The sequence below is a fragment of the Thamnophis elegans genome, chromosome 17 (assembly GCF_009769535.1).
Source record: "Thamnophis elegans isolate rThaEle1 chromosome 17, rThaEle1.pri, whole genome shotgun sequence".
NCBI lineage: Eukaryota > Metazoa > Chordata > Lepidosauria > Squamata > Colubridae > Thamnophis > Thamnophis elegans.
In genome coordinates this window covers 12,127,226-12,151,765 of record NC_045557.1, presented here as the reverse complement: position 1 = coordinate 12,151,765, position 24,540 = coordinate 12,127,226, and the positions used below count along the sequence as shown (strand labels likewise).

The 24,540-nt window shown below is 46.1% G+C and overlaps 1 protein-coding gene across 1 annotated transcript in view; it reads left to right on the top strand.

Annotated features, from left to right (window-relative positions):
• Nucleotides 1–3,726: 3,726 nt before the first annotated feature.
• The window catches only part of PPP2R5B (protein phosphatase 2 regulatory subunit B'beta), a 43,544-nt gene continuing 22,730 nt past the window's right edge, over nucleotides 3,727–24,540 (top strand). Inside the window, exon 1 of the mRNA XM_032233767.1 lies at nucleotides 3,727–4,303. Within this exon, the coding sequence (XP_032089658.1) occupies nucleotides 4,105–4,303 (199 nt within the window). The 5' untranslated portion in view covers nucleotides 3,727–4,104. The remainder of the gene's footprint in view (nucleotides 4,304–24,540) is intronic.

Genomic DNA, 24,540 nt, shown 5'->3' with positions numbered 1-24,540 from the left:
CTGAAATTGGTGCTGCTGAGCAAGGCGATGGTTAACTGAATGTTGTCCTATTTTACGACCTGTCATTGACAGATTAACACAGTTGGAAGGGACCTTGTAGGTCATCTAGTCCAACCCTCCACCCAAGCAGGAGACTCTACACCATTTTTGAAAGCCCACTCTGTTCTTGAAAGCTTCCAGTTAATGAAGCTCCCACAACGTCTGAAGGCAACTTCTGTTTCATTGGTTGGAAGGGACCTTGTAGGTCATCTAGTCCAACCCCCCAAAGAGAGTTGGAAGGGTTAGGGTTAGGGTCATTTAGTCCAACCACCTGCCCAAGCAGGAGACCCTACTACACCATTTCCGACAGATGGCAGTCCAGTCTCTTCTTGAAAGCTTCCAGGGATGAAGCTCCCACAGCTTCTGTTCCATGGGTTGATGGTTCTCCCTGTCAGAAAATTCCTCCTTGTTTCCAGGTTGAATCTCTCCTTGGTCAGTTTCCATCCATTTTTCCTTGTCTGGCCTTCAAAGGTGCTATGGAGAACAACTTGACCCCCTTCCTCCTCTCTGTGGCAGCCCCTCAAATATTGGAAGATGCTCTCCTGTCTCCCCTGGTCCTTCTCTTCACTTGTCCTGCCACAGTTGTTAATCAAATTATTGCAGCTGTTAAATTAGTCACCCGGTCATTAAGTGAATCTGGCTTCCCCATTGACTTGGCTTGTCAGAAGGTCACAAAAGGGGACACTGCAACCATCATAAATATGAACCAATTGCCAAGCATCCAAATTTTGATCGGGTGACCATGGGAATGCTGCTCGGGTCGTAAGTGTGAAAAACGGATACAAGTCACTTTTTCTGGTGCCGTTGTAACTTCGGTCACTAAATGAACTGTTGTAAGTCGAGGACTACCTATATTCTGCTGCCTAGTGCTGATGACTTGAGCCTGGCAGCTGAAGCTCCCCATTTTGTTCCAGACAATTTCTGGAATATATTGTTCCTGGTATTGATTTTTGCTGCCGTAATTCTCTAGCCACTGGTATCCGAATATAGATCTTTTTAACATTCATATTTTATTGTGTTTGCTCATCTAGGTGAAATGTTAATAAATACATATTGCTTGTTTGTGTATGGCATGCCGTACGCTAAATAAATTAATCCACAGGCGTAGTTGCTACAATGCCTAAGTAGGAAAAGAAGCAAGCAAATGTTTTAACTATCTCTTGCAGAGTCATCCTCAAAGATTCCGGGTGGGAAAATGAGGTCCCTTTTACGATGGGCTCAGGAATTCTGGGAGTTGAAGTCCACAAGTCATAAAGGGAGTCATGGATTAAGAGAGTTGGAAGGGACCGTGTAGGTCATCTAGTCCAACCCCCGCCATAATTTAGAGGTCTCTTTGATTCTTGCTTATATTGCTTTTTCAACTATACTGCAGATTAAGACTGTTTTTCCCCCTAAATTATTGGCTGGGACTGCAACTCCCAGAATTCTGAGCTGGGACTACAACTCCCATGATTCCTAGCCTGGAGAGATGCAACTTGGGAATTGCAGTCCTCGACTGGAGGCTGTGAGTGAGAAGGCCATAGATAGTCCTCCGCTTACAACCATTCGTTTAATGGCCAAACAGTAGTGAAAACAGGTGACATGCGGCCGTTGTTCACACTTATGACCCACTGCAGCATTCACGTGATTGGAATTCGGATGCTTGGCAATTGACTCATAGTTACAACACCTGCAGCGTCCTGGGGGGGTCATGGGATCCCAGGGGAAGTGAATCTGGGAAGCCAGGTTCACTTAACGACCATGTGACTAGCTTAACGGCAGTGATGTACGCAATAAATGTGGCCGGGAAAGTTCGTATAAATGGGGCAAAACTCCCTGAACCAATGTCTTGCTGGGCAAAACGAATTTTGGGCTCGATTGTGGTCGTAAGTCGGGGACTAGCTATATACTATCGGTTGCACAGGTCATGATTCTGTGATTTTTCCAAGGGGGGGTTGCAACACCTTTGGCTGGGGAGGATGGGTAATGCAGATGGACTGCCCCAGAGGAGCCCGTGGGACCGGCTGGGGAAGGTGAGTGTTGTAGGTGGATGCCGAGAGCAGCCTTGTGGGATTGGCTGGGGAGGATGGGTGATGTTGCTGGATGCCCTGACAACAGTCCCATGGGATCGGATGGGGAGGATGGGTGCTATAGCTGCAGGCCCAGAAAACAGCACCATGGGAACAGCTGCGGAGGATGGGGGATGCAGCTGCATGCCCCAAAGAGCAGCGCCATGGGATCGGCTGGGGAGGATGGGTCCTGCAGCTGGATGCCTAGAGGAGCCCCATGGGATAGGATGGGGAGGATGGGTCCTGCAGCCGGATGCCTAGAGGAGCCCCATGGGATCGGCTGGGGAGGATGGGTCCTGCAGCTGGATGCCTAGAGGAGCCCCATGGGATGGGATGGGGAGGATGGGTGATGCAGCTGGATGCCTAGAAGAGTCCCATGGGATCGGCTGGGGAGGATGGGTCCTGCAGCCGGATGCCTAGAGGAGCCCCAAGGGATCGGCTGGGGAGGATGGGTCCTGCAGCTGGATGCCTAGAGGAGCCCCATGGGATGGGATGGGGAGGATGGGTGATGCAGCTGGATGCCTAGAAGAGTCCCATGGGATCGGCTGGGGAGGATGGGTCCTGCAGCCGGATGCCTAGAGGAGCCCCAAGGGATCGGCTGGGGAGGATGGGTCCTGCAGCTGGATGCCTAGAGGAGCCCCATGGGATGGGATGGGGAGGATGGGTGATGCAGCTGGATGCCTAGAAGAGTCCCATGGGATCGGTTGGGGAGGATGGGTGATGCAGCTGGACGCCTAGAGGAGTCCCATGGGATTGGCTGGGGAGGATGGGTCCTGCAGCCGGACTCCCAGCTGAGGACGGGCGCTTCTCCCCTCCCTCCCTCTCTCCCTCTCTCTCTCTCTCTCTGGGCGGGGCGGCGATGACATCACCTCTGCCGGAGCCTGACGCAGCTTCTATTTTTAGGCGGCCAATGGGAGGGACCGCGCAGGGGTCACGTGAGCGCGGGGCAGGTGGCTGAGCCGGGAAAGGCGCGGGCGCGCGCACGCGGGTGGAAGGAGGGGGGGGCAGGAGAGGGAGAGCGAGCCGGCGCCAGAGCGGCGCGCGCGTGCCCGACCGCCCGACTCCTGGGCTCCGTTGCCGCCTTCGCTGGTTTTGCTGCCGCCGCCGCCGCCACCGCTACTGCTGCGACGCCCGCCGGGAGCCTCGCTCCGCACCTGCCCGCACCTGCCGGGGCTACGGGCGTCGCCTCCTCCGCCGCCTTCCCCGCGGCTGCTGCTGCTGCTGCTGGTCCCCCTGGGAAGGGGAAGGTCCGCGCCCCGCTCGGCTGATGCCTCCTTGAAGCCCGCCCGGCTGGGAGGAGGAGGAGGAGAAGCGGAGCCGCCTTGACCTTGCTGGGACAACCTGTTGGCCGCCTCTGGCAGGCGGAGGAAGAGGAAGGAAGGAGGGAGGAGGAGGGGGGGGTCTCTGCTCTGCCGCCAGGCCGCTGCCCCACCGGTGAAGCCCCTTCATCCCTCTATCCATCCCTCCATTCATCCCTTCATCCATCCTTCCTTCCATCCCTCATCCCTCTATCCATCCCTCCATCCATCCCTCATCCCTCTATCCATCCCTCCATCCATCTCTCATCCCTCTATCCATCCCTCCATTCATCCCTCTATCCATCCCTCCATTCATCCCTCCATCCATCCCTCCATTCATTCCTCCCTCCATCCCTTCATCTATCCCTCCATCCCTCCCCTTCCAAAGGGTCTCCCCGCAGCCCCCTCTTGATGGGGAGGGGGTCCTGAGCCGGATGCCCAGACGGCCTGCAGCCCCCCTCCTCCCCTAATGTGACCCACTGCTGAGGACTCTGCTCACCTGCATCCTCCCCACCACCTCTACACACACCTGAGATTGGCAAGGAGCCAGACTGGGACTTGCGCCCCCCTTTCCCCTCCTCCGCCTTCCCTTCCCCAGGACAGGGGGATGGGGCTGCCGCTGCTGCATCCGGAGGGGATGCCCGCCGCCCCCCTGCGAGATTAAGCAAAGCCGGACATCATCGCTTAAAACGGACGGACAGGCTGTCCCGCTTAACGACATGGAGACCAAAATCCCTCCGGCCGTCACGCCGACCAGCCCTTCGTCCCCTGGGTTGTCCCCGGTGCCTCCGCCGGATAAAGTGGACGGATTCTCCCGCCGGTCGCTCCGCCGGTCCCGCCAGAGACGGTCGCACAGTTCCTCCCAGTTCCGGTACCAGAGCAACCAGCAGGAGCTCACGCCTCTCCCACTGCTGAAAGGTAAGGCTGGGGAAGGGGGGGGGGGGCTGGTTGGCCTGCTGGACTTTGGATCCCCGCCCCATGAATTGGGGCTTGGTCAGATGCCCCTCTTGGCTGCCAGTTTGATGCCTTGAGGCAGCCTTGCCAAGCTGTGTCCTGAGAGCCCTCCCCCCCCTCCGAGACAGGCCAAATAGGAGAGAGAACAGAATTGGAAGGGACCTTGGAGGTCATCTAGTTCAACCCCCTGCTCAAAACTAGACCGCTTCCCAAAACGAATCCTGCGTTGGCTCTGCAGAACTTGGCCGAATAAACTGTAGCTTGCTTATTTCTGAGACCCCCTTGAAGGTCCAGTAGCTTGTTAATGTTGGCTTGTGCCGTACAGTTTTGGGTTGTTTCATAAAGTAAAACTGCGGGTAATTTATATTTTTCCTACGTTAATCCTGCCTCTATTCTTTTTTTTACAAATGGAAGGCAAGGGGGTTGGACTACAAGACCTCCAAGGTCCCTTCCAACCTTATTATCCTAGGTTCTAAGGCAGCAAGCATGCCTAAACGCTCCTCCTATTTTCCCCACAACAGCCCTGCGAGGTGGGCTGGGCAGAGAGAGAAGGACTGGTTCAAAGCAACCCAGCTGGCTTTTGGGCCTAGAGACGGGACTAGAACTCCCTGTCTCCTGGTTATCTGCAGGCAATAAATAAACAAACCAGAGTCATTTATTTGACAACTTTATTTATGTATTAGGGTGTATTTTTACTTCCTCCGTTCCTTCCTTCCTTCCTTTATTCCTTCTTTCCTTCCTCCATTCCTTCCTTCCTTCCTCTATTCCTTTCTTCCTCTGTTCCTCCCTCCCTCTATTTTTTCCTTCCTTCCTCCCTCTATCCTTCCTTCCTTCCTTCCTTCCTTCCTTCCTTCCTTCCTCCATTCCCTTCCTCCCTCTATTCCTTCCTTCCTTTCTTCCTTCCTCCCTCTATCCTTCCTTCCTTCCTTTCTCCATTCCCTTCCTCCCTCTATTCCTTCCTTCCTTTATCCCTCTATTCCTTCCTTCCTCTGTTCCTTCCTCCCTCTATTCCTTCCTTCTTTCCTCTATTCCTTTCTTCCTCTATTCCTTCCTTCCTCCATTCCTTCCTTCCTTCCTCTGTTCCTTCCTTCCTCCCTCTATTCCTTCCTTCCTCTAGTCCTTCCTTCCTCTATTCCTTTCTTCCTTCCTCTATTTTTATCCTGCTTTTATTACTGTATAAGTAATTGAAGGCAGAAATATCTAATTCAGGTGGTCCTCGAGTTACAACTGTTCATTTAGCAACCGTTCAAAGTTATAACGGCCCTGAAAAGAGGGACATAGGACTGTGACGTGACCATTATTCACAGTTACAACCCTTTGCAGCATTCCCCCATGGTCATATGGTCAAAATTCAGAGGCTCGGCCACTGACTCATATTAATGACCGTTGCAGTGCCCCTGGTTCATGTCAGTCCCTCTTTTGCGACCTTCTGACCAGCAAAGTTAGTGGGGGAGACGGATTCACTTAACAACCAGGGTGACTAACTGAACAGCGGCAGCGATTCACTTAGCAACGGAGGCAAGAAAGGTCGTAAAATGGGGCAACGCTTGCTGAAATGTCTCGCTTAATAACAGAAATGTTGGGTTCCATTGTGGTCGTAAGTCGAGGACTACATGTAGCCCCTCCTCCTCCTCTTCCCCCAATGGAGATTTCCACTCTGTGTTTTTAAAGCTTTCCTGGTGGGGAGATGTTGCCGGAATAATCTGCAATTCAGTAGCTGATGGGATCCATCTTCCCTCTTCACCAATTACAGGTCGTCCTCGACTTACGACGGTTCATTGAGTGACCGTTCCAAGTTACCATGGCCCTGAAAAAAAGTGTCTTAGGAGTGACCGAAGCTTATCACACAACCGTTTCCTCATTCCTGTGGTCGCGCGACTCAAAATTCAGGCCCTGGGCAACTGACTCATCATTATGACAGTCGCAGTGTCCCCGGGGTCACGTGGGGTCCCCTTTTCGCAAGCAAAGTCCACGGGGGAAGTCAGAATCACGGTCTAACTTGACAGCTCCAGTGATTCACTTAACGACTGTGGCAAGGAAAGTCGTAGAATGGGGCAATGGAAAATAGCAATAGCGCTTTGACTTCACAGTGCTTTCTCGCCCTCTAAGCGGTTTGCAGAGTCAGCCCCTTGCCCCCAACAATCTGGGTCCTCATTTTATCGATCTTGGAAGGACAGAAGTGTGAGTCGACCTTGAGCTGGTCAGGATTGAACTGCTGGCAGTGGGCAGAGTTAGCCTGCAATGCTGCATTCTAAAAGGAAGGAAGGAAGGAAAGAAAGAAGGAAGGAAGGAAGGAAGGAAGGAGAAATAGCAATAACAGACTTATATCCCACTTCACAGTGCTTTACAGCCCGCTCTAAGCGGTTTACAGAGTCAGCCCCTTGCCCCCAACAATTAGGATCGAACTGCTGGCAAGGGGCAGAGGTAGCCTGCAATACTGCCTTCTAGCAGGAAGTAAGGAAGGAAAAATAGCAATAGCACTTAGACTTATATCCCACTTCACAGTGCTTTCCAGCCCTCTCTAAGCGGTTTACAAAGTCAGTCTCTTCCTCATTTTACCAACTTTGGAGGTATGGAAGGCTGAGTCAACCTTGAGCGGGTCAGGATCAAACTACTGGCAGTCAGCAGAATTAGCCTGCAAATACTGCATTGTGCCCACTGGGAAGGGAAGGAGGGAGGGAGGAAAAATAACAATAGCCCTTAGACTTATATCCCGCTTCACAGTGCTTTCCAGCCCCCTCTAAGCGGTTTACAGAGTCAGCCTCTTACCCCCAACAATCTGTGTCCTCATTTTACCCACCTCAGAAGGACAGAAGGCTGAGTCGACCTTATTAAGTCGAACTCACGTAACAAAATGTTTCTCTTAGCAACATAAATTTTGGCCTCCATCGTGGTGCCCAAAATTTATTAACTTAAAATTATTCACTTTACTTAAAAATTAAGTGAACAACAATTGTAGTGCCAATTGCTAGGTTTTTTTTTTAAGTGCCTTAGTGAAGTATGTTAGAACATAGAAACATAGGACTGGAAGGGACCTCAGAGGTCTTCCAGTCCAACCTTCTTGCCTTGCATCGGACGAATGGTTACCCAGTTATTTTTGAAAAAATTGAGTGATGGAGACCCCACACCTTCTTGGAGGAAAGCTGTTCCCACTGCCAGGAATTTCCTCCTTAGTTCTAGGTCAGTGTTTCTCAACCTTGGCCACTTGAAGATGTCCGGACTTCAACTCCCAGAATTCCCCAGCCAGAATTTGCATTCGCTGGTTGGGGAATTCTGGGAGTTGAAGTCCGGACATCTTCAAGTGGCCAAGGTTGAGAAACACAGTTCTAGGTTGTTTCTCTCCTTGATTAGTTTCCATCTGTTGTTTCTTCCCCTGCCTTCTGGTGCTTTGGCGAATAGCTTGACTCCCTCTTCTTTGGGAGAAGATATCTCTTTTAAACACGTAATGTTATATGTCATAGTTATAGGCATTATCTTCAAATATTGGAAGATGCTCTCCTGTCTCCCCTGGTCCTTCTTTTCCCTAGACTAGCCAGGCCCAGTTCCTGCAACCGTCCATCGTCTGTTTGAGCCTCCAGTCCCCTCATCATCCTGGTTGCTCTTCTCTGCACCCTTTCTGGAATCTCAAGATCCTTTACAGATTAACAGAGTTGGAAGGGACCTTGTAGATCATCTAGTCCAACCCCCTGCCCAAGCAGGAGCCCCTACACCATTTCTGTCCAGTCTCTTCTTGAAAGCTTCCAGGGATGAAGCTCCCACAACTTCCGAAGGCAATTTCTGTTCCATGGGTTGATTGTTCTCCCTGTCAGGAAATTCCGCCTTATTTCTAGGTTGAATCTCTCCTTGGTCAGTTTCCATCCATTCTTCCTTCTCTGGCCTTCAGGAACTTTGGAGAATAGCTTGACCCCTTCCTCCTCTCTGGGGCAGCCCCTCAAATATTGGAAGATGCTTTCCTGTCTCCCCTGGTCCTTCTCTTCCCTAGACCAGCCAGGCCCAGTTCCTGCAACCGTTCATCGGATGTTTCAGCCTCCAGTCCCTTAATCATCTTTATTGCTCTTCTTTCCAGAGTCTTAATATCTTGTTTGAACAAAGTCTCAGTATGGCTCTGATTCAGCTACTAAAATAGATTTTTTTTAGGAAGGCAGCCTCTGAAACCTAGTTTTGGATAGCTTCATTCTTAGGAGAAACTTTCAAGAGTGGGACATCCGTTTTGCCTACAAGGGTTAGCTTCGCACAACGCTGTCGTCTAGGCTCAAAATGAAGTTGGGGGCTTTGTGATTCAGTGCATTTAGGAAGATTAACCTTTGATTTAGCCTGTTGTGTGAAACAGCCGTCAGGCTCGTATGAATGCAGCAATCGTGGTAACCAGAGTTTAGCATGTTGTGTGAAGGCAGTCAAGAAATTCCAACTCCCTCTTTTGACAGGATTCAGGAAAAGATGTTGAGGAAGTGCCTGATTTATTGGAGAGTCCAGAATCCTGCAGCCACACCGCTTAGGTTGGGCGAACAACCGGCAGAAATTGATAACACAACTTTGGCGTTTTTGAGATGGGCATTAAATTAGTGAGTGCCGTAAAATATTCGGAGGCCTTGATGCTTCCTGTGAAAAGGATCAGCCCGTAAGTAGGTGACAAAGGTAATCCTCATTGTGCGGCTCTCGTGAGTGGATAATTTTAGAATAGAACAGAATAGAACAGAACAGAACAAAATAGAATAAAATAGAGAATTGGATAGAATGGAATAGAATAGAGAATTGGATAGAATAGAATAGAATGGAACAGAATAAAATAAAATAGAGAATTGGATACAATGGAATAGAATAGAGAATTGGATAGAACAGAACAAAATAGAATAAAATAGAGAATCGGATAGATAGAATAGAATAGAGAATTGGATAGAATAGAACAGAATAGAATAAAATAAAATAGAGAATTGGATAGAATGAAATAGAATAAAGAATTGGATAGAATAGAACAGAACGGAACAGAATAGAGAATTGGATAGAATAGAATAGAGAATTGGATGGAATAGAATAAAATAGAGAATTGGATAGGATAGAATAGGATAGAATAGAATAGAGAATTGGATAGAATTGAATTGAATAGAGAATTGGAAAGAATAGAATAGAATAGATAATTGGATAGAATTGAATTGAATAGAGAATTGGATAGAATAGAATAAAATAGAGAATTTGATAGAATAGAATAAAATAAAATAGAGAATTGGATAGAATAGAATTAAATAGAGAATTCAATAGAATAGAATAGAGAATTGAATAGAATAAAACAGAACAGAATAGAGAATTGGGTAGAATAGAATAGAGAATTGGATATAATAGAATAGAATAAAATGCAGAATTTGATATAATAGAATAGAATAAAGAATTGGATAGAATAGAATAGAATAGAGAATTGGGTAGGATAGAATAGAATAGAGAATTGGATGGAATAGAAAAAAATAAAATAAAGAATTGGATAGGATAGGATAGGATAGAGGAATAGAATAGGAATATAAAATATAGAATAAAATAGAGTTGGGAGGGACCTTGGAGGTCTTCTAGTCCAACCCCCTGTCTAGGCAGGAAACCCTATACCATTTATGACAGATGGCTATCCAACATCTTCTTAAAGACTTCCAGTGTTGGGGCATTCAGAACCTCTGGAGGCAATTTCTGTTCCACTGATTAATTGTTCTGTCAGGAAATTTCTCCTTAGTTCTAAGTTGCTTCTCTCCTTGATTAGTTTCCACCCATTGCTTCTTGTCCTACCCTCAGGTGCTTTGGAGAATAGCTTGACTCCCTCTTCTTTGGGGCAGCCCCTGAGATATTGAAAGACTGCTATCATGCCTCCCCTAGTCCTTCTTTTCATCAGACTAGACATACCCAGTTCCTGCAACCGTTCTTTTATTGGGGCTTCCCCTAGGGAGATGACTTGATTTAATGCCGCTTCCTGGGTCACAATCTTGAGACGGTGGGTAATAGAGGGGATGGCTGAGAAATCTTGGGTCAGAGTTCGGATCCTGGGGGAATAAAAACCTTAAATTATAGGTGTGTTTGCAGGAACTGGCCAGCTCGCATCTCGCATTTTCTCCAGCATCTTCTTACTTAAGGGAATATTTTCTAAGGCTCCTCCTGGGAGGAAGGCAGGGATTTGGCTAGGATGGGGGGGGGGGGGGATGCCGTTATCGATTGCTAGTAAAAACGATAGGAAGGCAATCATTTTACTGATGGTCTCCTGGCCGAAACGCAAACCTTAATGATTGCTAAACAGCCGAAGAGCCATTAAAACTCATGACGTGTTTCAAAGAAAGGGCCGGGCGGATCAGGAAGAAATAACAAGGCTTACTAGCTATAAAAGAATTAAAAAAGCAAAGTAGCCACACATTTTCACACACACACACACACACACACACACACACCACCACCACCACTCTGGAGCCATGCCCCACCCCAGCTGAACAACGATGTCAAAGGAGGATTCCCTTGCCACAAAGTATTTTTTTAAAAAACAAAAAAAACAAAAACAAATGAGAGAAACTTAAGAAAACATTTTGTGTTTTTTGGAGGCTGGAAGAAAAAAAACAAAAGGGAAATCAGAGGCTCCCCAAAGACAAAGAAACCCAAATGTGAAAAAGCAGATTTTTTTTCACCATTAAACCTTCTTCCTGTCTGTCTATTCATCTATCCATCCATCTGTCCGTCTTTCTATTCTCCCTGTCCTCCTTTCCTTTCTCTGTTCCTTCCTCCTTTCCTTTCTCTATTCCTTCCTTCCTACCTTCCTCTGTTCCTTCCTTCGCCTATTCCTTCCTCTATTCCTTCCTTCCTCTATTTCTTCCTTCCTTCCTCCCATCCTTCCTTCCTTCCTTCCTCTATTCTTTCCTTCCTACCTTCCTCTGTTCCTTCTTTCGCCTATTCCTTCCTTCCTCTATTCCTTCCTTCCTCTATTTCTTCCTTCCTCCCTCCAATCCTTCCTTTCTCTATTCCTTCTTTCCTCTATTCCTTCTTTCCTCTATTCCTTCTTTCGCCTATTCCTTCCTTCCTCCATTCCTTCCTTCCTCTATTCCTTCCTTCCTACCTTCCTCTATTCTTTCATTTGCCTATTCATTCCTTCCTTCCTCTATTCATTCCTTCCTCTATTTCTTCCTCCCTCCCTTCCATCCTTCTTCCTCTATTCCTTCTTTCCTCTATTCCTTCTTTCCTCTATTCCTTCTTTCGCCTATTCCTTCCTTCCTCCATTCCTTCCTTCCTCTATTCCTTCCTTCCTACCTTCCTCTATTCTTTCATTTGCCTATTCATTCCTTCCTTCCTCTATTCATTCCTTCCTCTATTTCTTCCTCCCTCCCTTCCATCCTTCTTCCTTTATTCCTTCCTCCCTTCCTTCCTTCCTCTATTCCTTCCTTCCTCTATTCCTTCCTCTATTCTTTCTTTCCTTCTTCCTTCCTTCCTTTCTTCTTTCCTTCCGTCCACTGTATATTTATCACCTGTCTGTCTGCATTTATCTACCTATCTACCTATTTTATTTATTCATCCATCTTCTATCACCCATCCTTCATTTGTCTGTTCCCTCTCCCTCCTTCCCTCTCTCTCAGTATAGGTACTGCCCATCTGGCTGATAGAGTGACTCTGGGCAACTGCGTACCATTAAAGCTGTCCATCCTTCTCTCTTCCATCTTTGTCCAAGCCGGTGCTCTTCCTGAGGGGAGTCCGGTCTCCATCATCCTGACCCAGAAAAGCAGCTGGGAGCTTCTGAAATTTGAAATCAAGCAAATTGGGGTTTGGGGAAGGCCAGGTAAACAAAGCAGGCCTGGCTGGGGAATTCTGGGAGTTGAAGTCCATCCCTGATCACAGTTGAGGAGCATTGGCAGATGGGGTGCTGGGGTTATCCAGCTCTGCCTCCTGGGTTTAATAAACGAGAATATGTTTAGGGTTGAAATGAGGCGTTTTGCGTGTTCTCTGACCTTGGTGGGTTTTCTTGCAGGCGTTTCAGGACCCAGTGAGGAAACATCATCAGTGCTAGTAGGGAGTATGGCTTGCAGGGGGAGGAGGGGGAGGAAGAGGATTGTGGGGTGCTGGGAGCTCACTGAGCTTGGTTGCTTTCTTGCAGACTTTCATTAGCCGTGCACTGATTTCATTACATATTTTGGTAATGAAACGTCTGCAAGAAAACAACCAAGCTCGAGAGCACCCAGCACCCCCACAATCCTCCTCTTCCTCCTTTTCCACAAACCCCACCCCCTTCTAGCACTGATGATGTTCCCTAGTTGGGTCATGAAACGCCTGCAAGGAAACAAGCAAGCTCAGAAAGCACCAAGGACGCCACCATCCTCCACCTCCTCTTTCTCCCTCTCTTCCTCCTTTTTATCCTTCTATCTTTCTCCTCCTTCCCCCCTGCTAAGTCCTCAAGAGAGCACCAAGGGCCTCAAAGTCCTCTTTCTCCATCTCCTTCCCTTCTTCCTCCTCTCCTTCTCCTCTCCTCCATTCTGCAAGCCCTGCTCCCTTCTAGCACTGATGATGTTACCCAGTTTGGCTAATGAAACGCCTGCAAAAAAACAACCAAACTCAGAGAGGACTAAGGACCACTTCCTGCTTCCTGGGCCTTTTCCACGAGAAGCCAACTGAAATCATGGCGGGCTCCCTCCCTCCCTCTTCCCCTCTCTCTCTCTCTCCCTCCCCCTCCCCCTCTCTTTCTCCCCCTCTCCCTCCTCTCTCTCCCTCTCTCCCCCCTCCCTCCCCCTCTCTCCCTCTTTCTTCCTCTCTCCCTCTCTCCCTCCCCCCTCTCTCCCTCCCCCCCTCTCCCTCCCCCCTTTCTCTCTCCCTCCCCCTCTCCCTCCCTCCCTCCCTTTCTCTCTCCCTCCCTCTTCCTCTCTCATTCTCTCCCTCCCTCTCTCCCCCTCTCCCTCCCCCTCTGTTTCTCTCTCTCTCCCTCTCTTTCTCCCTCTACCTCCCTTCTCCCTCTCTCTCCCCCCTCCCTCCCCCCTCTCTCCCTCTCTCTCTCCCTCCCCCTCTCTCTCCCTCCCTCCCTTTCTCATTCTCTCCCTCCCTCTCTCTTTCTCCCTCTCTCCCTTCCTCCCTCCCTTTCTCTCTCCTCCCTCCTCTCTCCCTCTTTCTTCCTCTCTCTCTCCCTCTCTCTCTCCCTCCCCCCTCTCTCTCCCTCCCTCCCTTTCTCTCTCCCTCCCTCCCTCTCCCTCTCTCATTCTCTCCCTCTCCCTCCCTCTCTCTTTCTCCCTCCCTCTTTCTCCCTCTCCCTCCCTTCCCCCTCTCTCTCCCCCCTCCCTCCCCCTCTCTCCCTCTTTCTTCCTCTCTCTCCCTCTCTCTCTCCCTCCCCCCTCTCTCTCCCTCCCTCCCTTTCTCTCTCCCTCCCTCCCTCTCCCTCTCTCATTCTCACCCTCCCTCTCTGCCGATAGGTGCATTTGGTTCCTTCTCCAGATGTGGCCTCAGATCTCCCGAGATTCCTTGCCAAAGGAACACGGTCATATTGCGAAGGTCACCTGATGCTGCCAGGTCCCTCCTGGCTCCTGGATGCTTGGAGTTTCATCTCCTCCACATCAGCCATCAGCCTCCCAGCTGCCATGGTTACAGTTCCCGGGGGGGGGGAGGGAGCGCTGCCAAGAGTGGCTTGGTGCCCCCAAGGGGCATCGCGGTGAATGGAGAAGAAGGCAGGAGATAGTGCCAACATGCCCACAGCGCCTCCGTCACCACCAGCCTTCTGCTGTTTGGGCCATTCCTGACAGGATTCCTGGCTCCGAATGGCCGTGGGCGATGGGCGGAGGAGGGCAGCTCCTTGGCATCCATGCCATGGCTGCCCTGGGACCGCAGCTCTTTCCCTCTGCCAACTCTGGTAGGGGGCTCTAATCAAAAAATGTGCAGAGAAGAGCAACTCAGATGATTTTTTTTCAATAAATATTTTTATTGTTCATTTTTCTTTATAATGCATCGGCATTTCCACTTTTGCAGCGATAGAGTATTGGCCCTTATCTAGTCCTTTTTGAGTATACTTAGTTTTATATCCCCTGATGATAACCAATATTCTCTTAATCATACATTTATAATATCTTTTAAACACGTAATGGTGTACCTCATAGTTATAGGCATTATTTTCATAATTGTACCATAGCATTCTATATATTTATCTCTCTCCTTTCCCCCTCTCTCCTTCTTTCTCCTTTTCTCCTCTCCCCTCTTTCTCCACTTCCCTCTCTTCTACTCCTCTCCCCTCATCCATTTCCTTCTCTCCTTTTCCCTCTCTTCTTCTTTCTCCTTCTCCTCTCCCCTCTTCTCTCTCTCCTTCCCTCTCCTTCCCTCTCTCCTATTCCTCTCCCCATGTCCATTTCCTTCTCTCCCTTCCCTTCTTCTCCTCTTCTCTCCCCTCTTCCCCACTTCCTTCTCCTTCCCTCTCTCCTACTCCTCTCCCCTCGTCCATTTCCTTCTCTCCTTTCCCCTCTTTACTTCCTTCTCCTTCCTTCTCCTTTCTTCTCCCCTCTTCTCTCTCTACTTCTTTCACCTCCCTGCTCTCCTATTTCTCTCCCCTCATCCATTTCCTTCTCTCCTTTCCCCTCTCTCCTTTCCTCTTCTTCCTTCCTTCTCCTTCTCCTCCTTCCTTCTCCTTCCTCCTCCTCTTCTCCTCTCCCCTCTTCTCCACTTCCCTCTCCTTCCCTCTCCCCTACTTTTCTCTCCTTGTTCAACTAAGGTGATTAAAGGCCAGGAGACTAAAACATTTGAAGAACAATTGCAGGATTTGGGTTTGGCCAGTCTAAAGAAAAGAAGAATTAGGGGGGAACACGATAGCAGCCTTCCAGTATTTTTGGGGCTGCCACAAAGAAGGAGGAGTCAATTCATCTTCCAGAAGGCAGGACAAGAAACAACAGATGGAAACTAATCAAGGAGAGAAACAACCTGGAAATAAGGAGAAATTTTCTTAATAATGAGAACAATTAACCAGTGGGACAGCTTGTCACAAGAAGTTGTGGATGCTCCAACACTGGGATTTTTAAAGAAAAGACTGGACAGCCACTTGTCTGAAATAGTATAAGTTCTCCTGCTTGAGCAGGGGGCTGGACTAGAAGACCCCCAAGGTCCCTTCCAACTCTGCTGGTTAAATGGCAGCAGAATTATCCTATTGGAGGGGGGAGGGAGATGTTTTGATATGTGGGGGAGCAATCCTTTTGGCTGCAATTAATGAATTTACAGTAATAACATCCTTCGGTCCGTGAAAAGCAAGTTTATTTTCCATCGATTGTTTTGAGCTGATCCAATGCATTGCCTTGCACTAAATAAAAATATAGATGAGCAATTTGTGAACCTGTAGAAGTTGTTCACTTCGTTTTCTGGTCATTGACAAGCTAACAAAGATACTGGGAGAATAGTCTAGATCTGCGTTTCTCTACCATGGCCACGGGAAGATGTGTGGACTTCAACTCCCAGAATTCCCCAGCCAGCTAAGCTGGCTGGGGAATTCTGGGAGTTGAAATCCACACGTCTTCCAAGTGGCCAAAATTGAGAAACATTGTTCTGAATGTACAAAGGTTTAATGAAAAAGGGGTGTCCTCCTTTGTCTATTGTTTAGGGGAAATATGTTTTATCTATACTAGCTCAAAGGGTCATTGTTTTTCTTTAAGGTTTTTATCAGGACCAAAGAAAGTCAGAAGTTTCCTTTTGTTTTTTTCCCCACACAAATGCAGTTTTCTCCATGTGACTCCCTAATTTTCCCGACCTTTCCTTCCTTTCTTTTTTTTATTCCCTTGTTTGTGTTTTCATGCTTTTCTGAAACTTAGTAAACTTTTGGGTGCGAGAAAGGGGAAAAAAATGATCTAGGAAAAGTTAGAAGTGATTTAACGTATCCTTCCTTTGTCCTCAATTTTAGATGGATGGATGGATGGAAGGAAGGAAGGAAGGAAGGAAGGAAGGAAGGAAGGATGGATAGACAGATAATAGATAGAGATAGATAGATAGATAGATAGATAGATAGATAGATAGATGATAGATAGATAGATAGATAGATAGATAGATAGATAGATAGATAGATAGATAGATAGATAGATAGATGATATAGATTTCTTAATTCTGTAAGGCTCAACCCTTGGTCTGTAAAGAGTTCAGAGAATCAAAATTGGTATCAGAGCTGGAAGGGACCTTGGAGGTCTTCTAGTCCAGCCCCCTGCTGGAGCAGGAAACGCAAACCATTTCAGACAAGTGGCTGTCCAGTCTTTTCTTAAAAACTTCCAGTGATGGAGTACCCACAACTTCTAGTGGCAAGCAGTTCCACTGGTTCATTGTCCTCACTGTCAGAAAGTTTCTTCTCAATTCCAGGTTGCTTCTCTCCTTGATTAGAATAGAATAGAATAGAGTAGAATAGAAGAGCAGAGTTGGAAGGGACCTTGGAGGTCTTCTAGTCCAATCCCGTGCTTAGGCAGGAAACCCTACACCACTTCAGACAAATCGATATCCAGCATCTTCTTAAAAAGGTCCATTGTTGGGGCATTCACAAATTCTGGAGGCAAGTTGTTTCACTGATTAATTGTCCTCACTGTCAGGAAATTTCTCCTTAGTTCTAAGTTTGCTTCGCTCCTTGATTAGTTTCCACCCATTGCTTCTTGTCCTGCCTTCAGGTGCTTTGGAGAATAGCTTGACTCCTTCTTCTTTGGGGCAGCCCCTCAAATACTGGAATGCTGCTATCATGCCTTCCCTTGGTCCTTCTTTTCTCTAAACTAGCCATATCCAAATCCTGCAATCGTTCTTCATATGTTTTAGTCTCCAGGCCTTCAATCATCTTAGTGGCTCTTCTCTGCACATTTTCCCGAATTTTTGACCTCTTATTTGTAACGTGGGGACCAAAACTGGTTGCAGGAGTCCAGGTGTGGCCTTACTAAGGCTTCATCAAGCGGTACTAACACTTCACGTGATTTTGATTCTATGCCTCTGTTTAATCCAACCAAGGATTGTATTAGCTTTTTTAGCTGCCTCCGCACACAGCTAGCTTATGTTTTAAGACCCAGAACCAAACTCCAACCGCATATACATGGGATGTGCATAAAACTACGTCTTTCCCCTGCTCTGTGAAACTGGTCCCCATGCCCAAAAGATTGGGGCAAGATTTTTTTTATTAAAAAAACCATGAGCGAGTGTGGTGGCCGTAGACATTTTCCTGAATAAATCAACGAGAACAAACTGTTTTTAGAGAATCAGGCTGAAAAATCGAAGGGAATTTAGGAGATGCTAATGCCAAATTAGCTTCACTTAGCCAACTGAAGCCAACAAGATGCTGTTGAAAAGGACATTTATCCTTTTGCCCGGTAATAAATTGATTTGGGGGTGGGGTGGGGGAGAGAGAAGCTGCTTTTGGTCACAAGCCAGTGTGAATCAGCAGTGTGAGTGATGACTGTTTTAAAAAGAAAGAAAGAGAGAGAGAGAGAGAGAGAGAGAGAGAAAGGAAGGAAGGAAGGAAGGAAGGAAGGGCATTTTAGGCCCCATCAACGGAAGCGGTCATGGGATTTTCATCCTTTCACCGCTTTCCCCCTAAACCCCGTGCGCCTCGTTTGAAAGCCGAGCGCTTTAACCGGGAGTCGTGCCAATGTGGAGTCATGAAAAATGGAAAAGGCTTGGAAAACGGGATAGTGTGGGAGCTGGGAGGAGAGGTATGGAGGCTGCCGGAAAATTGTTTAGCGCTGAGAAGCAGGATGGGTCGTTTTCAGGAGGACACTCCTGCGCTCCCACAGCTCTTATTTCTTGGTTGCGTGGGCCTGAGCATGCATGCCGGCCCACCACTCACACGAGATGAGCCATGTGTGCACACCGGGTCCAGCACGCGCGTGGTTCGGTTCCTCTCTCCCACCCACCCACCCCACCACCCCACAGCCAGGCCAGCAAGTGGGGGATCCCTGAAGTAGGTCAGTGTTTCTCAAGCTTGGGAACTTTTAAGATGTGTGGACTTCAACTCCCAGGATTCCTGGCTGGGGCATGCTGGCTGTGGAATTCTGGGAGTTTTAAGGCCATCCATCTTAAAGCTTGCTGCTTGGGGGATTCTGGGAGTTTTAAGGCCACTCCTCTTAAAGCTTGCTGGCTGTGGAATTCTGGGAGTTGAAGTCCATTCCTCTTAAAGCATTCTGTCTGGGGGATTCTGGAGGTTGTAGTCCATCCCTCTTAAAGCATACTGGCTGGGGATTCTGGGAGTTTTAAGGCCACCCCTCTTAAAGCTTGCTGGTTGGGGGATTCTGGGAGTTGAAGTCCATTCCTCTTAAAGCTTGCTGGCTGGGGAATTCTGGGGGTTGTGGTCCATCCCTCTTAAACAGGCTGGCTGGGGAACTCCGGGAGTTGTAGTCTACCCAATTTAAAGTTGACCTGATTTCAAACCACTGATATAAACTGATGTTTGAGACAAACTTTGTTATCCGTTTGTGTGAATCCACCGGAATTACACTGGAAATTAGATTAGTTAATCTTCTTTTTAAAAAATACTAAAAATATTTCTTTTTCACAAAAACTGTGTAGTTGGTTTCTTTTTTAAAAAATCTGGGAATTAGACTACTTTATCTTCTTTTTAAAAATTTTTATTTATTTATTGGAATTTGTCAAAACAAAAACGAGAACAAGAATAAAAATACAGTGACAGGGACAATAGGCACGTTAGTGCACTTACGCATGCCCCCTCCACTCACCACTTAAGTATGAAGTAAGGTCCACAGGAGTATATTAAAATACTTCTTTTTTCACAGGACCTTGTGTAATAATTTTTTTTAAAAATAATGATCTGCTAATTTGAACGTAGAGGTATGCATGGCATGTCCAGACTTAGGCTAGCTGAGGAATTCTGGGTTTTGAAGTCCACACATTTTAAAATTGCCAGGTGGAGTAACTATGATCCAGGTTCTTCCTAAGAGCTGAAAACAACTCGATAGCACATAACGAAAAAGATATTTGCTGGATATCTCAAAGCACAAGTTAGGCGCTCATATCTCTGGGATGCTTTGATTTCAATTCCTACACCAAGCAGACAGGTTGGGCCTAATAGCCTACTGATACTCTATTAGAATAGAATAGCATAACAGAGTTGGAAGGGACCTTGGAGGTCTTCTAGTCCAACCTCCTGCCTAGGCAGGAAACACCACTTCAGACAAATGGTTATCCAATCTCTTCTTAAAAAGTTTCCTATGTTGAAGCATTCACAACTTCTGGAGGCAAGTTGTTCCACTGATTAATTGTTTTAACCGTCAGGAAATTTCTCCTTAGTTCTAGGTTGCTTCTCTCCTTGATTAGTTTCCACCCGTTGCTTCTTGTCCTGCCTTCAGGTGCTTTGGAGAATAAATTGACCTACTCTTCTTTGGAGCAGCCCCTGAGATATTGGAAGACTGCTATCATGTCTCCCCTAGTCCTTCTTTTCATTAAACGAGACATACCCAGTTCCTGCAACCGTTCTTCATATGTTTTAGCCTCCAGACCCCTAATCATCTTTGTTGTTCTTCTCTGCACTCTTTCCAGAGTCTCCACATCCTTTTTACATCGTGGCGACCAAAACTGGATGCAGTACACTAGGTGTGGCCTTTCCAAAGCCTGATAAAGTGGTATTAACACTTCATGTGATCTTGATTCTATCCCTCTGTTGAAGCAGCCTAGAATTCTGTTGCCTTTTTTGGCAGCTGCTGCACACGGCTGGCTCCTATTTAAATGGTTGTCCACTAGGACTCCAAGATCCCTCTCACAGTTACTCCGATTGAGCAAGGTACCATCTATACTGTACCTGTGTATTTGGTTTTTCTTGCCTCAATGTAGAACCTTACTCTTTTCACCATTGAATTTCATTTTATTAGATAGTGCCCAATGTTCAAGTCTGTCAAGATCTAAGATCCTGTCAAGACCTCCAAGGAAGGGATCTTGGAGGTCTTCTAGTCCAGCCCCCTGCTCAAGCAGGAGGCCCTTACAGAATAACAGAGTTGGAAGGGACCTTGGAGGTCTTCTAGTCCAATCCCTGCTCAAGCAGAAGACCCTTATAGAATAACAGAGTTGGAAGGGACCTTGGAGGTCTTCTAGTCCAGCCCCCTGCCTAGGCAGGAAAACCTACACCACTTCTTCTTTAAAACTTCCATTGTTGGAGCATTTACAACTTCTGGAGGCAAGTTGTTCCACTGATTAATTGTTCTGTCAGGAAATTTCTCCTTAGTTCTAAGTTGCTTCTCTCCTTGATTAGTTCCCACCCATTGCTTCTTGTCCTGCCTTCAGGTGCCTTGGAGAATAGCTGGACTCCCTCTTCTTTGGGGCAGCCCCTGAGATATCGGGACACTGCTATCATGTCTCCCCCTAATCCTGCTTTTCAGCCTCAAGGAACTCTTCCAAAACTAGGACGTTAACCCCTGCTGATCTTAAAATATCCCCCTCCCCATTTGTGAGCTGAACTATTTGGGGTGACAAGGGGACAGCAGCAGACTTAGCTTAGGGTTAGCTTTCCTGGTACGTCCATTTGGGGCAAGGGAGGGGGGGGTTGTGTCTGTATTTACCGGGCAATCTGTCAACATTTTGAAGCATTCTTCTGTTCCTATTTTAAGAAAGGGACAAAGTCCCTGAAAATAGAGCAAAGTTTTGCTTGCAGAGGCCACGGAGGATCAGTGGTGGAGCTGAGCCGTGGGAACGCAGGAAAGGTCAAGCGACTCTCCCATTGCAAACGGATCGCATTTCGGCGTCTTCCGAAGCTTAATTGCCCTGCAAAATTTAAATGCAGGCTTGCCTCTGCAATATAAGCTTATAATATATTTATGGCTGCTTAGTCAGTTCTATCCGAAAGGTACGCAGGTCTATCGAGACAAGCGAATTTTTTTTTTCATGTGCCTCAGGGAGCGGCACCCTTCTTAATTATTATTTGTACCAGACGCGCCCAGAAATTATCAGAATTATTATTATTTTTTGCACTGCAGGGATTTTTGGAAGTGCAAACTCTCGAGTTGAGTGTCACTTTCTGGCGACTTGGGGAACACAGTTATTTTGGAAATGGTTTTCTGTTGGTTTTTGGAGCCTATAGAAAAGAATAGTATAGAAATAGTATAGAAAACAGAATTGGAAGCGACCTTGGAGGTCATCTAGTCCACCCCCCTCCCCCCCCAAAGCAGGAGACCCTACGCCATTTCTGACAGAGGGCAGTCCAGTCTCTTCTTAAAAGCTTCCAGGATGAAGCTCCCACAACTTCTAGAGGCAACTTCTGTTCCATGGGTTGATTGTTCTCCCTGTCTGAAAAATTATCCGTATTTCCAGGTTGAATCTCTCCTTGGTCAGTTTCCATCCATTCTTCCTTCTCTGGCCTTCGGGTGCCTTGGAAAATAACTCTTTAAAAATCCATGGGTTTGAAAAATCAATTGGAGATACAGGAAGATACCTTTTTAAAATTATTTTATTTTTCAATTATAAAAATAAACATTCCATCTTTCCTTATGCCATGTGTTGTCTGGGTACAAACTCTGTGCAAAATTGTTCCTCTTTTGCCACAACTTTCACATTCATATTAACATTCTTTCCTTAAGTTTAGTATTATAATATATCAAGCATTATAAAAACTTTATAAAACACTCCATTTTTCTTCTTAATATCTTCTAGTAATAGTATCATATCAACATTAAACATCATTATTCTTATCATACACATACTGTGTCATACATTTATCTAAGCGTATTATCTACTTTTTTTTTTAGTTTTCTTCATTTCCAAACTCCTTTCTTTTTTCTCCAACCACTGGTAAAATACTTCCCAAATCATATAATATGCAGTTTGCTCTTTCTCCTTAATTGCTAATGTTAATCCGTTCATTTCTGCACATGCTAATATTTTCCTTATCACCTTCTCACCAATAGGGATCGCTGCACTTTTCCAATGTTGTGCAAATACAATTCTAGCTGCGGTTAATACATGAATGGTTAAATATACATTCTCTTTATTTATAAGTTTCAGGTAGAACTCCTAGCATAAATTCCTTTGAAAGGGAGATAGGGGCCTGGGTAGAAATTCTAGAAACTAGGCAGTGGAGAAGAGGGGGGGGGGGGGGATACTTAGATTTAACAGGCAAGAAGTAGATTCAGAAAGAGATAAAGATCCTAGAGAGGAACATGGGAGATAAGTAAAAGAAGAAGAAGAAGAAGAAGCATAGCAATTAAAAGTATTGAAGCAGGCAAGAGACGATGGATAGATGATTTCTCTGTTTTGCTGTTGTTCTGATTTTCTTTTTCTTTTCCTTCTCTTTCTTTTAAATCATAGCTATTAAAGTATTGAAGCAGGCAAGAGACCATGGATAAATCATTTCTCTTTTTTATTCTGCTTTGCTTTGCTTTTCCCCTCTCCTTTTTTCTAGGTAGGTGACATCACTAGAACTTAGGCAAGCTAGAAAGAAAATGTTTATTAATAAAGATGACATGATGAAAAGTTAGAATAAGAGCTACACTTAAAAGAAAAGGGGAATATCAGTGTATACATTTTATATCATAAAATGTATACACTGATACAGAGCAATAAGAGCAGTAATAAGAGAAAACATGGAATAATTGAATAATGACAGGCTGCAACTTAATATAAATATGTATTACAATTAGAAGTATATAGGCTGGTTAAAGTAATAACCATGACTATCAACTATAATTAAAACTAATAACTATTAGTTTTTATAAAAGTAATTTTTATTGAATGCTTTAATCTTTAAAAACAGAAAGAAAAACACCACAAGAAAAAAAACAAAATACAAAACATACATAACAATATAAAGTAATTTTACAGCCTTCTATATCTGCTTTCCTGTTTAGCTTTCGTAATTCTCCATTCTGCATTGCCTTCCTATTGCTCTTACCTTGTCCTATAATATAACAACACCAGTGCTAACACATAATAATATTGATTATTTATATCTATTAATAAATATCCGTTTTATTTGTATTAGAATGTAGGACGCCCACTGATAAGCTTGTGAAAAAAATTAAAAATAAATAAATGCACAAGTTCTAAGTCACCCAACTTTGAATTGAGATATTTCTGTGCACAGTACTAGCAATAAAGTTTTACGAGCCGTCTTCGAAGTGTGGCATAAAAGCCCAGTAATTAAAATATCCTGCTAATTGCTGTTGGGTGATGCTGCTTGATCGCAGTTAGCCCCCCAGAGATAGGGATGGGGCTTTTCCCAGGTCTGTTGAGTTAGAGATGTGGCTTTTCCCATGCAATGTTCAACAGCTCTGGTCTTCAGAAACAATGGAAAGGAGAAAGAGGTAGAAAATAGAATGGTATTAATACCCAAATATATATTTAAAAGATATATGTGGAATCACTCTAATGTAAAGGAAGAAGAGGAAACTTAAGTGGTATGTTTGTTCAAACACCATCATGAAAATACATCAGAGTAAAGAAAATATGAAAACAGAAGAATGGAAGGAGGGAAGGGAGAGAGGAGAAGAGGAGGAAAGAGGAAAGGAGAGAGAAAGAAGAAAGGGTAAAAGAGAGGAAGGGAGGAGGGGTAGTAAGGAGAGAGGGCAGGAGGGAGAGAAAGAGACGAGTAGGGGAGAGGAAGCAGAAGAAGAAAAAAGAAAGGAGAGGAGGAAAGAAGAAGGGAGAGAAGAAGGGAGAGTAGGAGAAAGAAAGAAAGCTTGAATATAGTATTATATCTTTAGGGAAAGAATGGAAGCATAAATGTTAAAGGCTAATGATATTTATGAGAAATGTATATTTGTGAATGTATGAGAAACAAAAACATTTTTTTAAAAACTTTTCTTTAAAAAATAATGGAAAGGAATGAAAGGATGTGTCATGCGTGTTACTGCAGTCATGCAGTAACACGCTGGATTGCAATGAAGGGAAAGAGACAGACATGTATGTGCTTCAACGTATGAGGCCTCTGTCATGTGGGGTGCCACGTAAATTCTCACAGGGCCTCTGCTTTCTCGTGACCCTATTGTACGAGCCATGGTGGCGCGGTAGTTAGAATGGAGTATTGCAGGCTGACTCTGCCCACTGCCAGCAGTTCGATCCTGACTGGCTCATGGTTGACTCTTCCTTCATTCTGAGGTCTGTAAAATGAGGACCCAGATTGTTGGGGGCAAGAGGGCAACTCTGTAAACCGCTTAGAGAGGGCGAGAAAGCACTGTGAAGCGGGATATAAGTCTAAGTGCTATTCCTTCCTCCCTCCCTCCCTCGCTCCTAAAGGTTGACTCAGCCTTCCATCCTTCCGAGATGGGTAAAATGAGGACCCAGATTCT